We start from the raw sequence: 23,228 nt of genomic DNA, 5'->3' as shown, positions 1-23,228 counted from the left end.
GGTTCTGTAATTTCTTTAGACTGTGTTCAGGTTTATTTTTTCAGCAGTTATGTTTGGTTTTTGTAAGTCCTTTCAATTTGAAAATTTCTGTAATTCTCCAGCTTCACTTTTTTTGTCTTTTAAATTTGATATTCATTAGATTATTGTTAGATATCCATATCTTTATATATTTCTATTTTTTTTCCTCATAGTTTTCTTCTTTGTTCCTATGCCTGGGTGTTTCCTTAGTTTTATTTTCTTTTTCTCTAACTCAGTCTTCATATGTGCTGTTTAGCTTAGCTATGGTTTTTTCCCCAATGCCTTTCATTTCAGAAGGTCTTGAGAGTTTTCATTTTTCTTAGTCTCTGGGATGTAATAATGCCTGATACCCACAATTTAGGGGAGAAGAGGTATATTTTGGCACGTGTTTTGTAGAGGTTTCAGTCCATAGTTGGCTGGGTCTAGGGCAGAAGTAGCATAGTAGAAGGGCCTGGGCAGGGGAAAGCTGATTCTCTCCTGGTGTCCCTGAAGCAGAGGAGACAAAGGCAGAGCCGGGAAGGGGGGTGTAACCTTCTGGGTCGTGCCCACAGCTACTGCCTCCTCCAGTCAGACCTAGCCTGTTAATAGCAAATCACCTGTAATGTCATTAGACCCAGTCACCTTCCAACTGCATGAGGCTTTAGGGGGACATCTAGCTATAAACTCTAACATTGGTGTTTGTTTTGAAATCTGCTGTAACATGTACTCGTCTGTATCTCTCAGTTTATAATTTCTGTGCTAAAAAACCTTCTCCAGGCAGATGACATACTTTCCACAGATCAGGTTACAGGAATTTCTGATGGCAAAATCTGTCATCAGTGATTATATCTAGAGTACAGATATATACTGCATCTTTGTTGGACCATTTTTTAAAAAAAATTCTGAATGTGGAGCTTTTCATATATTCCCTTGAGAAGATCTAGCTTAATTTGAATTTCTGGAATTTATATAACATATATAAGTAATATATATTCCTTTTTGCTCATCTAATATAGTCTTTTTGAATTCCTCAATATTTCCAGTCTACTGATAGTATGCTTTCTTATCTTTAAATGTTACTTACTTTTTCAGTTTTTATTTTTTATTAGTACATGTATGTAGTATCTAGTGATCACATTCCTTGTGGGGAGTTGGTACATGTGTATAATGTGTCTCAGTTCTTTTTTCATCCCATTGTGTATTCCCTTCCCCCTTTCCTCTATCTCTGTTTCCTTCCTATTTCTGAAAGATCTATCTCCTTACTTACTGTTGTCTATTTTTTATGTAGTCTGTATTTATATTTTAGGTTTCTCGTATAAAAGAAACCTTGCAGTATTTAAACTTGTGCATCTGGTTTATTTCACTTAACACTGTGGTCTCAGGCTGTGTCTGTTTTCCTACAGATACTTCAGGCTTATCCTAGAGTAATAATCCATTGTGTATAAATACTACATGTTATTTATACATTCATGTTAATGGACATACAGACTGCCTTCAAGAGTTAGCTATTATGAATTGTGCTACTGTAGACATGGGTATCCATGTACGGTTGTAATATGATGTCTTTAACTCTTTTGGAAGGATACCTAGCAGAAAAGTAGCTGGATCAAATGGAATTTCTAATTTTAGTTTTTTGTGGAATCTCCATACTTATTTCTATAGTGGTTGTGCTAGTTTATATTCCCAACAACAATTTAGAAGGGATCCTTTTTCCTCACAGCCTCGTCAGCATTTGTTATTGGTTGACTTCTAAGTGCTAGCCATTCTTTCTGGAGTAAGATGGAATCTTGGTGTTCTTTAATTTGCATTTCCCTAATGGCTAGAGATGTTGAACATCTTTAAAAAATATATATTTATTGGTTATTTGTACTGCTTTTTCTAAGAAATGTCTGTTCATTTCAGTTGCCTATTTTTTGATTGGGTCTTTTGTTTTGGGGAGGTCTAATTTTTTTGATTCTTTATATATTGTAGATATTTGTTTTCTACCTGAGGAATATCTGGCAAAAATATTTTCTCATTCAGTAGGTTTTCACTTTGTTGGTGGTTTGCTTTTCTGTGGAGATATGATCCCATGTATTGATTATTGTGTAACTGGGGTTCAGTTCAGAAAGTCCTTACCTCCACCTAATGTCTCCAAGAGTTTTACCTATTTTATCTTCTAGGATATTAAATGTTTCTGTTTTAGCATTTGGCTCTTTGATCCATTTTGACTTTTACTTATGCACCTGGGAATATATGGGTCTAGGTTAGATCTTCTGCATGCAGATGGCCAGTGTGCCCTGCATTTCTTATTAAGGAAACTGTACTGTGGTACCTTGGTTAATAAACTTAATTTGTCCTATGTTTATGTTTGTGTAAAGAAGATGGCCATGGTCTTGTTGGTTGTTCAATGCAGAGTTTGAAAACAGAAACAAAATTGTGCCAAAGGTTCTATTTGTGAACCAACTTGTTTGCAAACAAAAGCATTTGTGAACCAAGGTACTGCTATATTTTCTCCTATGTGCTTTTGGCCTCTTTGTTAAAGATCAGATAGCTGGATGTGCTTCTAGATCCTTTGCTCCATTCCATTGATCCACATGTCTGTTTTTCTGCTAGTCCCATGCTGTTTTTATCAGTGTAGCTTTGTGATATAACTGTATCTGGAATTGTCATACCTTCTCGCCTGCCCTTAATACACAGGATTGCTTTTACTCTTCTATCTTCTGGTTCCATATGAATTTTATTTTTTAGTTTTTCTGGGAGATGTTTTGAACTTACTACATAGGCTAGCCCTGAACCAGCAGTGATCCTCCTGCTTCAGCCTCCCAAGTACTGGGATTATAGGCAATCCAGATATTGGCTTACAGAAAAAGCTAATTAATAGCATCAACTGTGCCAACTTTGGCAATAGCAGTACCAGCAGCAATACTAATAGGCCATTCCTTCACTTCAAAAAACCGGTGATGGAAAAAACAAAGAAAAAAATTGAGTTAAAAAAAATCTCCTGTATTTTTGAATGAGTGGTTTCTCCCTAGAATCAGCAGTCTTGGAATCCAACAAGTCATGCTTTTCTCTGCTGAACTTTACAGCCCATGAGGCTGTGAGGTGCCCCTTGCTTTAGAGGCCCTGTTTGCACTGCAGGCATTGGCAACTGTCCCAGCCCGGTTGGACCCTGCTCACTTGGTGAATGGGAAGGCACTTGGATCGCTGGTTCCTGTTGGGTGCAAGCCGCAGTGGGGCTGGGTGTCTAAGTAGACTGCTAGACTTGCCGCCAGCAGTTTCAGGTCCAGCCCCCTCTTGGGCCTGATTTCTTACCACAGAGGCTGGGGCGGTGTCCTTTTCCACCTGACATTCATGTCCTGTATGTCTGTGTCTAGCCTGCACCTTCTTCATGGCTGTGTCTTCTTGGCTGTGTCTTTCCCAGTCACGTGGGAGAGTGACACTGGAACCTCCTTGGGTGTAGTTGTTCAATGACTTAGTTTTAACCCCTTCCCCAAATGAGCTTCAATAAACCCACTCTGGCAATGTGGCAGTGTTTGTCTGTGTTTCTTCTCCAACTCTAGCCTCCCATAGAGTAGTCACTTTTGAAGTAACACCAAGCTGTGCTTGTGTTTTTAGGCTGGCTGTGGGCTTCTCTGGGGGCTAGTGTGCTGCAGGCCAGGTGTGTTATTGCTCCCTTGAGTGGCTGGTTCTGAGGCTTAGCTTCTGTCCCAGAGTCAGCATTGTCCACCGTCAGGTCAATCAGTGGGTGCCTCTGGTGCCAAGGGGAAACAGAACACAGGATGGCCTTGGAGTTGGTGCCTGGTTCCAGCTAGGATACAAAATCCAGTCTCAGAGTTGGTCAGCGGCTTTACTTATGTTTTAAACAATACCTTTTCTTTCATTTCCTTGGCATGGGAGGAAGGAGAAATAGATTGGAGTACTCAGTGTATGAGCTTTAGATGAGTATGTCATGCTGACACTTTAAACACAGAAGGAAAACAAGAATAAATAGGCAAGGCTATATCTTGGTGATAGAGCAGTTGCCAGCATGCCTGAGGTCTTTAGTTTGCTCCTGAGCACTGTCCCCTGAGAGAGAGAGAGAGAGAGAGAGAGAGAGAGAGAGAGAGAGAGAAGGAGAGAGAGAACAATGCCAAACAGAAGATGCCTTTTTCCCTCTCTTTACTTCTATCCAGAACTAGAAAAGCTGGAGAAAGGTTCTTGTTTGTAGGGATTAGGTGTATGGATTATTTAAAAATCAAGAATGCAGTACTACTTAGGGATTTAAAATTGCACGGACACCTTGTTTTTAAACATCATTGTAAACGTTTGATTATTTTATTTATTAGAAATATATCCCTTCCTCTTTTCTAAAAATAATATGCCAGAAAGATATAACCATATGTTTTTTGTTTCCCTCTAATTACTTTTGATGAATTACTTTTTTCCAACAGTGTACTTTCCCCAACACTGGTGCTCGTATCATGATGTTCATTGGTGGTCCTGCTACCCAGGGACCTGGCATGGTGGTTGGAGACGAACTGAAGACACCTATAAGATCATGGCATGACATTGACAAAGACAATGCCAAATATGTAAAAAAGGGAACTAAGGTAATTTTGACTTTAAAACCTTTTTACCATACTAGAAATCAGGTATTCATTTGATTAAAGAAGAATGCAAATTATTTCTCTACCTCCTAGTATCATGCAGTGTGAGACTGTAATTGCTATTCAGTATTGGAGAAATATTTTTCACATTGTCAAACATTTTCAGTTTGAAATATTTAAAAACTTGATAGGTTCCAGTAGTTATGCCTTTAAAGATTACTCCTGAGAGAAACTTTTGGTGCCTTTTGAAATACTAAAGTTACAGAATGTCTTTCTCCTCAGGAAGCGTTTCTTTTGTTTTCTGTTCAGCTGCCTCAGGAGGCAGTATGTTTCCTGTAGTATTGTCACTGCTTATAGTTTGAGCAGTTCATCATTTTCCTTGTGAGTTGTGCTGTCTTCTAACTGCACTTTTGAGGGCTTGTGAAAGTCTATTTCACTAATGACGTGTCTTCCATATTGGTTCTACTTGTGATGTCCCTGGTAAAAATATTCTTTTGGAGTGTACAGTTTTAGTTCAGTTATGCTGTATTATAATTTTTTAACTTAATTTTATTGGTATACTTTTGATATATGTAATGATCACATTCATCATAGGGAATTTTGGTTTGTTTTATTATTTTGTTTTTTGAGACAGGGTCTCACTATATAGTTTAGGCTGACCTTGAACTCACTGTGTGGCCTAGGCTGGCCTTGAATGTTCATTAATCCTCCTGCTTCAGGCTTCTGAGCGCTGAGATTCCAGGCATGTGTCACCAAGCCAGGCTCATCATAGGGAATTTGACTCTTCCTTTTCCCCCTTTCCTTTCCCTCCAACCCATCATCCCCTCCTTATTTAAAAAGCCTTCATTTCCATTTTTTTCTTCTATTCTTTTTTTCCTTTTCCCTATGTTACACTGTTTTAGTAGTTATTTTAAAAAATATAACTAGGTATGGTGGTGCACATCTGTAACCCCAGCTATTCAAGAGGCTGAGGCATACCAGCCTGGGAAGTTTAGTAAGAACTTGTAAAAAATAAAAATAACAAAAAAGGGCTAGGGCTGTAGCTCAGTGGTAGAGTGCTTTTTAATATGTGTGAATGCCTGGGTCCAATCTCCAGTACCACTAGAAAAAAAAGTAGTTAATGACAGACAATTTTTATTACAGTTAGTGAATGCTTTCTTTCCTGCCAACTAATGTCCTCTTTGAGCATGGGATTTTTCTTGGTTAGAGCTGCCAAAAAAGCTTCACATTTGGTTATCTTACTACTTATGGTAATGCCTCTGTTTTTGGATATTTTTGTTACTTGAACATGAATATAACCAGGAAGAAGTTATGTGTTGCTGATCTATGTATTTATATATGAAGAACAAGATATTCACCATGCTATTTAAATTTTCTTTCACTTGGGGGTTTATTTAGAAAAAATGGCTTTTAAGTAAAAGAACAGGAGAATAACATATTTCTAGAAGTGACTATATCATTTTTATGAGATATAGCAAATTAACTGAGAACAAATCCTATTTAAATTATGAATTATTTTTGCCTGAAATAATTTTGACCTGATTTATGAATTATTAAGCTTGTATTTTTAACTTAAAAAATCTTTTATAGCATTTTGAAGCATTGGCTAATCGAGCTGCTACAACTGGTCATGTTATTGACATCTATGCCTGTGCATTAGATCAGACGGGTCTCCTGGAGATGAAATGCTGTCCCAACCTTACTGGGTATGTATTTAACTTAATTAATTTCTTTTTACAGCTTTTGCAATTATAAACTAAGAATGATGGTTTATAAGTGTAAAGCAGTAGTGATTGTTTAGGCACGAAAATATCATCTTACGCTATCAGAGGAAGATTTGTTCGCAGTTCTGGTGTTTCTTCACCAAACTTAAAATTCTCTTTAAATATTTTTGTCAGAACATCAAACTTTAAAGGTACAAGTTCTGCTTATAAACTTGATATTGATATCTTGAAGCCATTGTTTCATTTTGTTATTATAACAGAGATTGAACCCATGGCCTTGAACACGCTAGGCAAGTGCTCTGCCACTGAGCTACATCTCCAGCTTGTTAGCAGCAGCAGCAATTTTTTTTTTGAGTCAGAGTCTCGCTATGTGGTTCAGGCTAGCTTTGAACTCACCATGTACCCTAAGCTGGCATTGAACTGGCAGTGCTGTCCTGCCTTAGCGTCTCACTGCTGAGATTACAGGTGTGCGCCATCTCCAGCAACATTTTTGATGCATAAATTCATATATCATAATATTTACCTATTTAAAATGTTGAGTGTGATGGTGTTCAGTATATCATAGGTTGCTTGAACAATAACTTTCGACCATTTTTATCAGCCTAGAGAGAAACTCTACCCATTAACAGCCACTTTCTTTTTCCCTTCCTCTTTTCTCCATTCTATCAGCCCTAGGCAACCAATAATTACTTATTTTAGATTTTTAATAAATGGAATAATGCAATATTGGCTTCTCTTACTTAGCATAATGTTTTCAGGGTTCATGCATGCTTAGGATGAACCATTACTTCATTTCTCTTTTTTGGTGAATAAAAAATGAAGACTAGGTCCCTCTTATTGTTTAATACTTTTACATTGTATGGATACATCCATCACATTTAGTCCATCAACCACTGAACATTTAATTACTACTTTTTGGCTATTTTGAGTAATGCTACTTTGAACATGTGTGTAAGGTTTTGCATGGGCATTAAGTTTTATTTTTCTTAGATATATACCTAGGAATGGAGAGGTTGGGTTCTGTGACAATCTGTGCTTAATGTTTTGAAGGAGAACCTATAATTCCAGCACTTGAGAGGCTGAGGCACGAAGACTGCCTGAGTCCAAGGCCAGCCTGGGCTACATAATGAGTTGAAGGCCACTCTAGAATATACACTAAGAGTGTCTCAAAAGCCAAGCAAACAATCCAAGAAAACCTCCAAACCAAGCCAACCCCCCAAAATAAAAAAAACGTTTTGAACTATTGTAAAACTTTTTTCCAAAATCATCACATCACTTTGCATTAGTTCGTACCACCCAAGTGTGAGGGTTCTTACCCTTACCAACACTGGTTATTGTTTGACTGTTACCCTAGCTACACTAGTGGGTATGAAATAATATTTTATTGAGATGATTTACTTTTTTTTGAAGACTAATGATATTCAGCACATAGATATGTTTTTGGTATTTGTATGTGTTGGCAGTATACAGCAATTGCGTTCATCTGGGGAATTGGCAGTACTGTATACACATTGAGTCCTGATAAGTTTTAGTCCCCACTCTCCTCCTTGCCTTCCCCTTCTGAGCACTACCTTTCTTAGACCCCTTTCCTATAAAGTCTGCCTGCCTGTTTTCTATCTTCTCTCTTTTATTTTGCTCTTTAAATTTTTTATATTTTGGAGTTCTCATATAAGAGAATGTGTGTGATTTATAACCTTGTGTCTGATTTATTTCACTTAGCATTATGGTGTCCAGTGGATCTGTTTCCCTTCCTATAGATGACTCAAGTTTATCATTTATGGCTAAGGAGTACTCCATTGGCCATCTGTACATCCTTTGAGAAGTCTCAGTTCATTTCAGTTACCCATTTTTTGATTGGGTCTTTTATTTGGAGTATCTAAATTTTGAGTTCTTTGTATATTCTAGATATTAGTCCTCTGTCTGAGGAGTAGCCAGTTTTTTTTTTTTTTTTTTTTTTTTTTAGCATTCTGTAGGTTGTTTTCACTGGTGGTGTGCAGAAACTTTTCTTTCTTTCTTTTTTTTTTGGTACTGGAGATCGAACTCTTGACCTTGTGCTTGCCAGGCAGGTGCTAAATCCCTGGCCCCAACTTTTTATTTCTTTCTATCTATTTATTTATTTGGCACTAGGAATTGAACTCAGAACCTTGTGTTTACCAGGCAGGAGCTGTACCCTGAGCTATATCCCTGCATAAGGTTTAAATTCAGTAATCCATTTGTATTATTTCTTGTGTAATTAGGTTCTGTTCAGAAAATTTTTGCCTATGCCTATGACTTTTGGAATTTCATCTATTTCTAGGAAATTCAGTGCTTGTGTTTTTGAATTTAAATCATTGATCCATTTTGATCTGATTTTAGTATAGGGTAAGAAAAATGGCCCTACATTCATTCTTTTGCCTTTTGTTAAAGAGGGTTTTTTTCTGCAGTGTATGCTTGTGACCGTTTTATCAAAGCTGGCTGAGTGTGCTTGAGGTTGTTCCTGTGTGCACAATTCTTTTTCACTGGTCAGCATATCTGTTTTTGTGCCAATGCCATACTGTTTTCAGGGCTGTCGCTTTAATTTGAAACTCAGGCTTTGTAATGCCTACTGCTTACTCATTTTTCTCAGGATTGCTTAGACTCCTCTGGGTCTGGGCATTGATGTGTTAACAGTGATAGTGTAGCATAAGTTGTCTTAGATGACACATGTGAGTGTAGAAAAATCTGAATCTACAAATGATTAGAATTAATATGGGATGTCATTAAGGGTTCTGAATCTCATATGACTACGTTTTTATATTCTAGTAACAGAAAGCAAAATATTCAGAGATAAAATCTGTAAAAGCATCTGAGATAATATATCATAACTTTTATCAGCATCCAAAGTAAAATGACTATATTCCACATCAATATTTTTTGCTTATTTTAATTTTTATTATGTAATTTTTTTCATATGTATTGTACTGGGGATTTGACTCAAGGAATGCTGATCCACAGTATTCCTGGCTCCTCTTTATTTGTTTACTTTTTACTTTAGAGATAGGGTCTCTCTGAGTTGCTCAAATGAGCCTTAACTTGCTGTCCTTGGCCTCCTGAGTAGTCTGTAGGGTGATGGATGTGTCCCTCCATGCCTAGAGTTTCATGTTGTTTTATTGCACTTTTATTATTGTTTAAAAAGTACCTAAATATTTAAAAAGTATGAGCATTTTTGTGTAAATTTCTGTGTGTATCTTTTTCATATAAACAGCAGAATATTCTACATATCTTTTTCCACTTGTATTTTTCACTTGTATCCTGGAAATCTGTCTGTAGTCTTCTTACTCCATTTTGTAGATGTACCATAGTTTATTCATATGCCCATGGTGATAGGGCTTTTTTTCAATTTTTTAGTATGACAAATAGTGCTTCATTGAATAACATTATACATTTATTTTGCTTTTTGTTTTTGTCTTTCCTGTGTGGAACCTTTGTGTGATAATATCTTAAGTAACTTGGGGTATAGATTCCTAATAGTGAGGTGGCTGGAGTATAAAGAAAATGAACATGTAATTTTTTTTTTTTCTTTTTTTGGTACCGGGGATTGAACTCATGACCTTATGCTTGCCAGGCAGGCGCTTGTGCTGCTGAGCTAAATCCCCAGCCCATGAACATGTAATTTTGATATTTTTGGTTTTCTCTACATTGGAGATGCACTGTTTATGCATTCCCCTGGCAACATAGGAGAGTGCCTTCTTCTCCACAGCTAAAGCAATGAAATACATTGTTAAGCTGTGTCTTGTGCTGATCTATTAGAGAATAAATGGTATCTCAGAATAGTTTTTATTTGGAAGTTGGAGGCTTTTAAAACTTTTCATTAAGAAGGCAAGTATATGTCTACTGAAAGAAATGTAGACAATGTATGAGTACATGAGGTGAAAATGTTCCTTAATGTCCCTCAGTTCTCATTCACTGGGTGTGACACACATTTACACCACCTACATGTACACTTTTTTCGGGATGGGGTTTGAGACTGAGTCTTGCTGTATATTTCAGGCTGGCCTGCAGTTCACTGTAGAGCCTAAGTTGGTCCTGAACTTGCAGCGATCCTCCTGCCTTAGCTTTGGAGTCCTGGATTTTCAGGTGTAATCACCATGTTTCATGTTTTTAAGAATGAGAATGCCTGCTATAAAACATCAGGTATATTCACCAGGATGGAGAACTGGGAAGCAGGAGCAGAAGAGATATGTTTATTAAAGAGCATATATCCTTTCATATCTTGAATTTTGTGATGTGTGAGTGAATTAGCAGAACTTTAAAAAAATCACCGAAAGTGAATGCTAGTGTTTACATACCCTCAGAATTGAGATTATTTGTAAGATGAGGACATTTTAAAAATTAAAGGTTATAGAGTACATTTTGGAAAATACCTTTAAAATTTGTCAGTATCTTGAGAAGTGATTTACTTTTCTGGCAACACAGGAGCCAGGTAACTGGGTCATGTGTCATATACATTGTATTTTGTTCTTTTCCTGCAGAGGATACATGGTTATGGGTGATTCTTTCAACACTTCCTTATTTAAACAAACTTTTCAAAGAGTCTTTACCAAAGATATGCACGGACAATTTAAAATGGGCTTTGGTGGGACTTTAGAAATAAAGGTAAGCAACTTGATTTATGTGGCATATGTTTGTCAAGAGATAAATTTGTATGCTTTTTCATAATTTTGATATATTATTAATTAAATCCTACATATGCTTTAACAATACTGGATATATTAATTTGTTGAGCAAGAAGGTATGTCATTAAATGTACAGCAAAGCTGTATGTGAACATTTCTGCACAATTATTAGAAAAATAGAATTATATAGGTAAAATTTTTCCCCCCTGGAGGGGTGCATTATTCCTGGAGGTACTGCAATACAAGGTTGATGCATGGAGTGGACAGAGCAAGCTCCTGTTCCATCTCCCAGCTCCAAAGATTCATTTAATATATTGTCCTCAAATAGAGTATGTGTCAAATATTAAACTGATAAGAACATTTGATCTCAGAAGATAGAGAAGAAATGGTAAAATTTCCTTTACTATGTATTTTAGGTTTAACTTTTTATGTGAGTTTTATCTTCTTAGGGCTAAATTTTTATTTTGGTACTAGAATATTTTATGGCAGAAATTATTGAACTTGAAAGTATTTTCTATCATTAGGAGGAAACTTTTCATGTTTGAAATGATATAATTTTGTGCTCATAATTGTTTTTATACAACATTATCATTAATTTTAAATTTGAATTTTTAAGAAATCCAAAGTCTAGTGTTAGGTACACATATGTTACACTTGATTTTTAAAAAAATTTATTTATTTATTTATTTATTTAATTTAAAGAGAAAAAGAAAGGACATAAAAAAACACAGAATTTCAAGAAAAAAATATACAGTAAGAAATCACTAGTTAATAGATTACATGTTGTCTTCTTAGAAACAGTTGTCCAAATTATAAAATTAAAGCATATAAAGTATACATTCATACAGTGATACTGGAGACAATTCTGTTCAATGATCCAACAAAAGCTCAGTAATATGGTTTTCCATCCTACATACTCAAACGTACCTGTGGTTATATCCCTTAGTCCACGTTCCTGTCCTCTCTTTTTTACAATAAAAATTACACTTTTTGGATTTTATTACTCCCACAGTTCTTATTACTTTTTTTGAAGAGAATAAAACCAAATGTGACTAAGCAAAACAAAGTCAGTTAGAACAAAAGGATGGGCGTAGTACATTACACTTGGTTTTGAATTTTCATATTCATCATATTATTTTGTCAAATACTTGCTGTATGTCCATTATTCTAGGAAATTACAGAGATGTCAAGCTATATCTGAGATGAAGGTCTTCTTACAGAGAACCTTAGTCTTGATAGATAAGACTTACACATGTGACAGAATGAAACAACAAAAATATAGGGGCTGATTAAAAAATACTGTATGTTTAAATAAAAGTTTAAGTGGGTGTGGTGGTATATGCCTTTAATTTTAGCACTTGGGAGGCTGAGGCAAGTTTGAGACCAGTCTGAAGTACAAAGTTTGAGACCAGTCTGAAGTACAAAGTGAGCTCAAGGCCAGCCTGAACAGCTTAGTGAGACCCTGTCTCAAAAAGACCAAAAAAAAAAAAAAAAAAAAAAAAAAAGTATCATAGTAGAAGATACTTTGTCATTAATCTTTTTCAAAATGCTCCCTGTCAAATAAATATTGAAAATGTTTGTTTCTTTTTTTTTTTTTGGTACTGGGGATCAAATGACCTAGCACTTGCCAGGCAGGTGCTTATGCCACTGAGCTAAATCCCTGGCTCATTTTCTTTTTTTTTGAGACAGGATTTCACTATGTAGTTCAGGCTGGCCTGGAGTCACTATGTAGTCCAAGCTGGTCTCGAACTCATGGTCCTTTAACCTCCCTGCCTTAACCCTGCCAAGTGCTTGGATTATAGACATGCAGCTCCCTGCCTGGCCTCTTGCCATTTTCTGAAGCAGTTCTTTCCTGACTTGACGAGCTGTGATCAAAACACGCTGCTGTCCAGTGCCATCCAGAGGAAAGGCAGGTTTGTAAGAACATTACCATGTGTCCTCATGTGCTTTATCCACTGGATTTCTGTCTTTTCCCCAAAGTCATTTTGACTTTGAATGTAAATGCTTTAAATTGATTCAGGACAGTAAAGCAGCTGTGACAGGGCAACTAAAGACATTCATGAAAGGGGAGTTCCAGAATGTCTTCAAAAAGTGGCAAGAACAAGGAGGCAAGTATGTTCAAAGTGAGGAGAAGTATTTTGAGGATGACTAATGTCAGTGTGTCTGTTACTGTAAGAAATTTTTTTGTTTTGTCTTTCTGAGACAGGGTCTCGCTATGCAGTTCAGGCTGGCCTTGAGCTCACTTTGTAGCCCAGGCTGGTCTTGAACTCGCAACAATCCTCCTGCCTCAGCCTCCCGAGTGCTGGGATTACAGGCATGAGCCACCACGCCTGGCTACTGTAAGAAATTTTCAAAAATGAAATATTCATAATATTTTTTAAACATGTCTCATAATAAAAGTGCTGTAAAAGTTTAGGGAAGAAAAATGAGTGTAGGTAGGATACAATTTTATGCTAGAATAGAGACAAAGAGGTGAGAATCAAAATGTTTGAGCGAAGTACTTGTAAGAGTGCATGGTATATACAGGAAAATAAGAGAAATGGTTAATTATGTGGGTTGGTTGTAGTTTGGAAATCGGTATATCTGCAAAAATCATTGTAGAGTTAACAAATAACCATGTATTGGATAAAATTCATCTGAAAATTGTATCTGGGTAGGTCAGGAAAACAGTATCAAATAAGAAAACTGAAGTAGGCTTCTGAGTTTTTTAGATAGAAGGTAATGTGATAGCTTAAATTTTGGGGGCTGTCGAGATCAGACAGAGACCAGTCTTGAAGACAAATTTTTCTATGGGAGGAAAAATAGAAAATGATGGCTCAAGTTTTGGATTAGGATGTGTGAATTTTGGGTATAATATGAGTTTGAATATAGGATGGTATTTTTCCAAGTGGGTATCTTCTATGGACTGATGGAATTAGAAGATTAAAGTTAATTTAGGGCTGGATTTTAAATTTTGGAGTTATCAACAAAGAAATAGTGACTAATTACTTTTAAATGTTACTATATTTTCTTTGAATTTTAAATATGGAAGAATATTTTATATCCTTAAATACTTAAAGTTGAATGTTTGACCTTGCCTCTGAGGAAACCAAATGTGCTATATTTTTATTTTGCAGACCTCGAGGGAGATAAAGATTTCAGGAGCTATTGGACCTTGTGTGTCTCTCAATTCTAAAGGACCATGTGTGTCTGAAAACGTAAGTTACTCTTATTTTAGAAAGAAAGCATAGTAAATTCTTGGGACAGCACCAACAAAGAGCCTCCAGATTATTGTGTGGGCTCTTTTTTGTGGGGTAGCTTCAACTTAAGGATTGCTACAAGTCTTTTGTGTTTTATACTTGTTATTCCTTTTGCTCCAATGTGCATTAAAACATTTTCGTGATTTGGCGTATGATTTTCTGAAAATCATACTTCCAAATGGATTTTTGTTACCAGAATTTCCAACGAAATAACCAAATTAGTTAGGTTTAAGTTTCAATTTCTTTTCTCTTTATCCCATTTGGCGGAGGTGTAATGCATTCCAGAATTGTAGAATTGTGTTGCAGTATGAATTGTAGCATATCACTGCAGAGAGCACAATGGGACATTTGACACAAAATGTGTAATCAGCTCTAAAAATGACAGTTACAATATTGATTTTAAGCAGTTTGTATTGTAAAGAGCTGTACTGAATTTTTCAGTGTTGTACTCAGTAATAGTTACCATAACTCTGACCCTGAGGACCTATTGATATGTGCATATATGACATATTAGAGCAATTTCTCTTTGCACAGATCAAACACTTGGGTATAAAGCTAATGTTAGAAGTCGGGCTGGTAGCACACACCTATAACTCTAGCTACCAGGAGCCTGAGGCAGGAGAAATCACAAATCTGGAGGTACCCTAGGCAATTTAGCAAGATTCTGTCTCAAAAAATAAAAAGGCTGGAGATGCAGCACAGTGGTTGAGTGCTTGCCTGGCATGTGCAAGGCCCTGAGGTTAATCTCAGTGTGCCAACTCTGTAGTAATGTTATTGTGAACACTGCATTAAATAGCCTAAACTTTTTTTTGGACTTTAATTGAATTATTTATTAGTGATGAATGGCATAGGCTACAATATGAAGACCTAGTATCAATACTTACTTTGTAATTTACTTAAAAAAATTTGTATTACCGTAAAGTTTTGTTATGAAAAATTGTATAGTTTTATTTTATGATATGTCATGTGATTTTAAGAAATTTTAAGCTTTGAAAACATTCATTGAGTTAGTTTGAAACTTGAAAATGTTTCTCTCACTGAGCGTTGTCTTTCTGCTTAATGGTTATTATACTAATAATTAAGTGCCTTGGTTTTCAAGCCTACTATATTTTATTTTGACAGGAGATAGGAACAGGTGGCACTTGTCAGTGGAAGATATGTGGGCTCAGTCCTGCTACAACCCTAGCCATATATTTTGAGGTTGTTAACCAGGTGAGACTTTCCTTGCTTGAATATTAAAATGTAAGCAAACATTTAATTTAGGCTATAAATATTTCATATGAATTTTAGGATTGTGTTTTCTAGTTTTGTGAAGAATGTGTATTTCAACAGGGATTGCAGTGAATCTGTAGATTGCTTTGGGCAGTGTAGACATTTTAGCGATGCTGATTGTTCTAATCCATGAACACAGATGTCTTTTTTTTTTTACTTGTGTTTTTTTTTTTTAACCAGTGTTTTATTATTTTTGTTGTAGAGATCTTTCATCTCTTTAAATTTACTCATAGGCATTTTGTTTGCAGCTATTGTAAATGGGGTTGCCTTCTTGATTTGTATTTCTTTTTTTGATTTTGATACTTCTAGGGATTCTGTCCAGGGCTTTGGTCATGCTAGGAAAGCCCTCCATGACTGAGCAGTGCACCTCCAACCCTCGATGCCTTACTTCACATGATTTGCTCTTCGTGTATAGCAACAATACTGATGTTTTTTGTGTAGATCTCACTATGTAGCCCAAGCTGGCCTTGAATTTATGGTCATCCTTCTGTCTCAGTTTCTTGAGGGCTGGGATTACAGATGTGCATGATATTTTTGTGTTTTTCTTTTTGAGGTGCTAGGAATGGAACATAGGGACTTGCATATGCTCGACAAGTTATCTACTGCTGAGCTGTATTCCCAGCATTTTGTGTTGCTTTTGTATCTTGCAACATTACTGAATTTGTTTATTAGTTCTAATAGTTTTTTGATGGAATGGTTGGAGTTTTCTATGTAGAGGGAAGCTCATGTCATTTGCAAACAGTAACAATTTATTTCTTTTTCTTGCCTGAGTGCTCTGGCTAGGACTTCTAGTATTGTGTTGTGTAGAAATGGTGAAAATGGGCATCTTGTCTTATTGTGAGAAAACTTTCAGCTTTCCCCCATTCAGTGTAATGTTAGCTATAGTGTGGTTGTGTATGGCTGTTATTATGTTAAGGTTCATTCTGTGCCTAATTTGTTCATCCCTTTTATTATAGAGGGATATAGAATTCTATCAATTGCCTTGTCTACATTCATTGATATGTGATTTTTGTTCTATGTTCTCTTGCTATGTTTTATCATTTTTATTCATCTGCTTGTGTTGAACCAGTACATGCAGTGCTGGGAGAATCCCATGAGGAAAGAATCTTTTTGAGATGCTGTTGGTTTGCTAGTCTTTTGTTGATTTTTTTCACCTGTGTTTTTCAGGAATATTGATTTGTAGTTTTCTGTTTTTGTTTTGTCCTTGAGTATCAAGGTTTAATGCTTGTCTGATAGAATGAGTTTGGAAGAATTCCCTCCTCTTCAGTTTTTTTTTTTTTTTTTAGTTACTTGAGAAGACCTATAGTATTTAAATATTTGATAGAGTTTAACAGTGAAAGTATGTGACCTTGGGTTTTTCTTTGATGGGAGACTTTAAAGTTTAGAGTAAATCTATTCATGTTAGAAAATATATATCCATGATTATAGACAGCAGCATAGAGTTTGCTTAGTTTTTATTGCTTTGTTTTTACATAGCATAATGCTCCCATTCCTCAAGGAGGTCGTGGTGCAATCCAGTTTGTGACTCAGTATCAGCATTCCAGTGGGCAGAGGCGCATCCGTGTGACCACCATTGCTAGGAAGTAAGTTGTGTTGGTTAAAGATTTAATTTACATGTCAAAACTATTGTAGGTCCTGCTTTGGCATTCATTCCTGTTTTGGTTGACATCTGTGACTAGAAGGTGAACAATGACCCAGTTTATCTGTTAGGATATTCATTGATAAAAACAGTGAGGGCACTGGGCGTGGTGGTGCCCGCCTGTATCCCAGCACTCCAGAGGCTGAGGCAGGAGGATTCCCACCTGTTTGAGGCTAGTCTGGACTACATAGTATAAGCCAGTCTCAATACCAAAAAGTAAAAAAGGAGGAAAAGAAAAGAAAAATTTATTTACTTCATTCACGTGAGAAAATTGAGCATTTTCCTTTTATATGAAATTCACTATCTGTATATACTTAATGATACAGTGTAGTTTACTTTTCAAATAATGATATTTTCATTCAGTTCATTTGTCTTTATCCAGCTTTTGCTTTGTGGACTGTGTACTGCTAGGAGAGGTTACAAATTCACAAGGCTTGAACATACTTGGTCTGCCAGGCGATGGCACACTGTAGACCAGTGTTTTCTGCTCCTTTATTACTTCATCAGGCTGAGATACTTCATAGTTGTCAAACATCTGGAAAACATCTAAACTTTGTCAAATGAAAGAAAATTAAAGATTGAGGAAGAAGGGAGAAGAATTTTAAAGATGTTACTACCTAAATTTCCTTTAGATCGCTGTTACATGTAAAATTGGTTCAGTATTTATTTTCTGAAAGTCCGTAAGTATTGCTAGTCATACTCAAAGTGAGGTAGTTTATAATTAGGATCAACTGAGTATTACAAAACTGTGTTTTTGAAATATTAAACAAAAACTATTGTTGGGTCTGCCCAGCAGTAGTTTGGACTGGCTTTATAGAACATGTAAATTTAATAAATTATTATTTTATGCATAATATCAAGTTAATCCCTCAGATAAAATCTTAACTTTTGATGGATTTTAATAAATGTGTTAACAGAATAAAGAATACAAAGTAATTTATGCTTTTTATCACTGATGATTGAATTAAAGACTAATGAGAAAGAAATTCTGTTTCACTAATTTTTTAGTTTAATAAATGAAACTTAGGCTGAGTGAAAACCTTTATTTTTGTATTTCCATTGTTCTGCTTTTATAAAATGGAAGGAATTGAATTCTGAAGTCTGATAGAGACTTGTGTATCTCTGCATGCATGCACACACATATATACACAGTAAAAAATTTATACACACTTCAGTAGTTTGGTGTCTGAAAGCTAATGGCACCACTCTGAGCACTTGTTGTAATTATATAAGCCAAAGATAACTTGTATTCATCTCATGATAGCTCAGTGAACTTTGCATTAAAATACTTATACAAGTTTTTCTTTTCTTGATATGTAAATTTTTGGGGACAGACTCTGTTCTGTTGGTTTGCTTGTCAAAATCTTGATGCTTTAAGGAATCTGGTGGGAGATGTACCTGTATAAGTACCTTACTAGAGAAAGATTCATAGGTTTAGTTGTATTCTGAAAAATAGCTAATCTTGTGATGAAGTAGTTATTAGTGATTTTAAAACATTCTAATTTGTCTAGGTGATACTGGAATTTTGAACTATTGAAATAGTTTTCTGTGTATTTTAAATTTAAATCTGTATGGTAGCCAATTACGATACTGTGAATATTAGCAACACTTTTTTGCTTTCTTGTTTCTTTAGCTGGGCAGATGCTCAAACTCAAATCCAAAACATTGCAGCATCCTTTGACCAGGAGGCAGCTGCCATTCTAATGGCCCGGCTGGCAATATATAGAGCGGAAACAGAGGAAGGGCCAGATGTACTTAGATGGCTGGACAGACAGCTCATTCGGCTAGTAAGTAAACACTGTGCTTTTCTAAGTCTCTATGCTTTCATTTGCCCTAAGTGTTCACTGTGGAATACCTCTTTTGAAGTACTTACAGCATACCTGAAATACTATATGAGGGACTCCTGTTCAGATTACTGACATAACAGCATAGTAATGAATAGAATTCAGTGGTTACTGCCAGTGAACTGGAATGCCTTTTTTCCTTAAAATAAAAGAATGGCAAATACATAACTTATTTTTCTATTTATTTTGGCTGGTACAAAATTAATTCAGAATTTAATTCTTTATTGCTGTGGCAGTTCTTAGTGCTTTTTGGTGCTTTTCTTTATTTTCCTCTTTCTCCTTCTTTTCTTTTTTTATTTTTTATTTTATTTTTTAAATTTTAATTTGAAAGTAGTAAAAATGCAACAGCACAAGACAGAACAAAACCAATTGAGACAATGCAGTGAAATTGGTACAGGATTTCACAGTAGGATACTGGGATAGTAGTAATAGGTACTATAGTACATCATGTTAACTTCACAATAGTTGTCGAGTCAATTAGGTATAGCAAAATCAAACCAAAAATAGGGCATTATAAAACCAATTGAGAATACTGAATAGAGCAAAAGAAACATCACAAAACAAAACAGTGAAAACAACCTTTACCTTCAAACAGAAGAGAGAAGGAAATCCCCCATATTTGCTATACTGCATATGGTCATCCTCCCAAGAGAAGCTGAGATGTCTAGCCCCCCCCAGCTATGGAGGGGGTGCGCAGGAAGGGTACTTGATTTTCAGCCTGTGTGGCAGTAGGCTCACAGGTAATGGTTCTCCTCCAGGCCCATGCCACAGGCGCTTACCAAGAGGGTGGGTGAATAAGCTGCCTGAGTCTCACCACGGCTGGATCTCAGGAGTTCTGCTTTTCCTCCTGGCCCTTGCCGTAGGCGCTTATCAAGAGGGTGGATGAATAAGCTGCCTGAGTCCCACCATGGCTGGATCTCCTCCTTTTTAAAAATATATATTTTTTATTTTAAAGGGAATAAAATGAAACAAAACAGTGATAAGACAGTAGGAAATCTACAACAGTTACCATATTGCATATTGTTATCTTCTAAATAGTTGCGCAGACTATTGGCTTTAGACTTACAAAGTCAATCAAACAATACCGTTCCTCCAAAATCAGCTGGTAGCTTATAGGGGGTGGGTTCTTCTTTTCTGCCTGGCCTGTGGACAGCTGGCTTACGGTAGGGGAGGTGATGGTGGTGGTGCATAGCTTCCTTCTGGTTCTCCCTGGCCTGCATGGCTGCTGCTGACTCATGGGGTGGGCATAGCTCATTACTTCAGAGGCAGTGGTGTATCCGAGTTTGCAAAGGAGGAAGCTGACAGAAGTGCTGACATGCGCTAGGCGTTTTCCTTTTTTTATGAGGGATGGGCTGAGAATACAAAGAACATGACAGCTTGCTTTCAGGATTCTATAAACTACCAAAACTAATCCCAGGAACAACTGAATGTCAGTGATGTGTGATGAGGGCCACACAGACAAGATGGACAAGGCACAGAGCCTTGGAAATTTAAAAAGAAGAGGCAAGAAGGATGCAGTAGGGAGCTCTGGGTCTGCGCACAGTCAGGGAAAGGGTTGAGGTGCTCACACAACCTCTGAGCTGGGAAGGATGCTGAAAAGCAGGGGCAAGACAGCAGGGGAGGTGAGTGAGGTCTCTCCTTCCTTCTTTCCATCCTTCCTCTTTGTTTTATTGTCCTAGTGATGGAACCCAGCACCACATGTAATTTTTTATTGCTGTGGTTTTAGTTTCCTAGTTTTTATTTCAGTGGAATGTGACCTTATCTCAAATAACCAAACAAAAAATTATTGATGTATAAAAATTATACATATCAAAATATAAATAAGTTTGATCATTTGCATCTAGATTGCCAAATATATACTAGTAAAAGTATCACTACTGTTGATGTAATGTTTGTGTGCATGCTGTCAAGAATTGAACTCGGGACCTTAGCACCGAACTACACCCCCAGCCCTTTAATTTTTTTTTTTTTTTTTTAATTTTGAGACAGGATCTCCCAAAGTTGCTGCATTGCCAGACTAAGTTTGAGGGTGTAGTCTTCCTGTCTCAGCCTCCCAGAGTGCTGGGATTACAAGCACGAGCTATGATAAGCAGGCTTTTCACTTGAGTTTTTGACAGTCAGGGACCATGATGTTTTATGATCTAGAGGGCTTTTTGTAATCTCATTTCTTTTTGTTGTTGTTTTCAGGGGATTGATGCAAGGGGTGCTCCGCAACTGAGCTGTACCTGCAATTCTTTTTACTTTCATTTCTGAGCTGTCTCACTATGTTACCCAGGCAGAATCTGAACTTGCAGTCCTCCTGCCGGAGCTTCTCTAAATGCTATGATTACAGGGCATGGGACACTGTACCTAGCTTTAAACTTAGACACAAAGGCTGCATTTTTACTTCACAAGCTATAGGATTCTTAGCATGCCTTTAATGTTCTTGAAAGTACTTCTTTTCATTTAAAACACTGTTTTAGTTACTTTTCTCATTGCTGAGGCAAAATACCCAATATCCAAGTTTGTGGAGGTTTCAGTCCATAATTGCCTGGCTCTGAAGCAGTGGGATGGCAGAGGGGCATCACAGGGGAGCAGCAGTTCATGGGGGCAGTAGCAAAGCAAGCAAGAGACCTTCACTAGGATCTTTCTGACCCTTTTACATTGTATCTAGGCTTCTGGGATTAGGGCAGTGCCAAACCAATCAGTGGACTGATTCAGTAATCACTCAGCTTTAATCCTAGCATCACACACTCTAGATTTGGCCACCTCTGAAAAGCCCCACCTATGACTACCTGAGGCTTTGGAGGGGCATTTAGACACAACCATAACACACCCCTTTGAAAACTCATGGAATGTAAGAGAGGGTTGTTTTTTAAGCTATGGAATGGTTGATTTTTTGTTTCATTTAGTTTTATTAAATAAGTACCTCAGAGTGAACTAGGCTTTGTTTAGTAAAATTAATCATTTTTGTAGCATTACTCAGGACTTATTTTTTTCCCATTTCATCTCTGAGCATTTTTCATACAAGTATCTTTCTATGAAGCAGTATTACAATATTATTAGTGTATCATTTTAGCGAGAGAGATTTAACCTTTCATAGGATCAGCCATCAGTGGGATATCCTCAGTACATCCTCCGCACATTGCTTCCAAAGTAGACTTGTAGTTTTCTAGATAAGAAAGGTATTTTGACCTTTGCTTGTTAGGGACAACAAAAAAGTTTCTCTTGGTAGCAGAAGTTTTCTTAATATTTCATTGTTATTTAAAAATCTGATATGACATCTGTGGCCCTACTATTTCTTTTTTATTTTTATTTTTGTCTTTTTCCTTTTTATCGGTACCGGGGATCGAACCCACGACTGCCTGCTTGCAACGCAGGTGCTTATGCCGCTAGGCTAAATCCCCAGCCCCCAATTTCTTTAGCCTGAATAGGGAAGCTATTACTACTTTTTAAGTCTTTACACAAACCTCAGCATTATACAGCGTGTCATCATTGCTTTGACATACTACACTGGTTTAAAGTGGAACCCTTTTTTTTTGTTTTTTCTGGGATTTGAATTGGGGGCCTTGTGATGCCACCTCCCTGTCTTCTAAACTGGGACCATTTGATATCCCACATTGCATTTTGCCCTATTACTTTACTTACTATAATTTTACATGTTGGCCTTCATAGGTTCTCACCAACCATGTAAAGTTTCCTTTTCTGGGTAGTAAGTTGTACTCTTTTGGTTTTTTTTTGAGTTGGGATCTCACTACTTAGCCCAGAACTCATTGTCATCCTCCTTCCTCAGCCTCTTGAGTGCTGCGATTGTAGATGTGCCCCATCACACCCAACAGTAAATTGTATTAAGTAGCTTACTTCCTGAACCTTCTCATTGAAAGTGACTTTATCTTAACAAATGCTTTGAGATTCTAAAAGCTGTTTGAAGTACTCAGTACTTTTACTTGTGTTTACTTGTATCTATGATTTATAGTAAAGTGCTTTTTCCATTTTGCTAGAGCTATTATATTTGTGGATTGTCACGTATGACACAAAATCGAATAGTACAATCTGTATTACCAGCTCACATAAAACTCTTTAAGTACTTTTTCTGTGTCCCTTATTGTATGAGTGCAGTGAAATGACTCTGAAAATTTTAAGTGTTTAAAATCACAGTAGGTATAGGCTATCTATTCACACACTTTAACTTCAAAAATTGCAACATTGTTTGACATATTTGTAAAACACAAACATTAATAAAATATAAAACAGAAGTGCCTAGTAAATAACTAAATGAGACAATTGCAAAACTTCAGTTTGCATAACCTACATTTTTCAGTGTAGACAAGA

At 36.5% G+C, this 23,228-nt stretch overlaps 1 protein-coding gene and 1 pseudogene across 1 annotated transcript in view; one reads left to right on the top strand and one right to left on the bottom strand.

Annotated features, from left to right (window-relative positions):
- Sec23a (SEC23 homolog A, COPII coat complex component) overlaps positions 1 to 23,228 on the top strand; it is a 64,176-nt gene that overhangs the window by 19,760 nt on the left and 21,188 nt on the right. The window contains exons 8-14 of the mRNA XM_003471907.5: positions 4,410 to 4,568; positions 6,156 to 6,271; positions 10,780 to 10,903; positions 14,040 to 14,120; positions 15,285 to 15,374; positions 16,911 to 17,017; positions 18,707 to 18,860. Coding sequence (XP_003471955.1) covers positions 4,410 to 4,568; positions 6,156 to 6,271; positions 10,780 to 10,903; positions 14,040 to 14,120; positions 15,285 to 15,374; positions 16,911 to 17,017; positions 18,707 to 18,860 — 831 coding nt within the window. The remainder of the gene's footprint in view (positions 1 to 4,409; positions 4,569 to 6,155; positions 6,272 to 10,779; positions 10,904 to 14,039; positions 14,121 to 15,284; positions 15,375 to 16,910; positions 17,018 to 18,706; positions 18,861 to 23,228) is intronic.
- Positions 11,133 to 11,310, bottom strand: LOC111757386 (U2 spliceosomal RNA; annotated as a pseudogene).

This window comes from Cavia porcellus, unplaced genomic scaffold (assembly GCF_034190915.1).
Source record: "Cavia porcellus strain 051 isolate PalLab524CR breed Dunkin Hartley unplaced genomic scaffold, mCavPor4.1 scaffold_1, whole genome shotgun sequence".
Classification (NCBI taxonomy): domain Eukaryota; kingdom Metazoa; phylum Chordata; class Mammalia; order Rodentia; family Caviidae; genus Cavia; species Cavia porcellus.
Note: the sequence above shows the minus strand (reverse complement) of the source record. Positions and strands in the feature narration are given on the sequence as shown.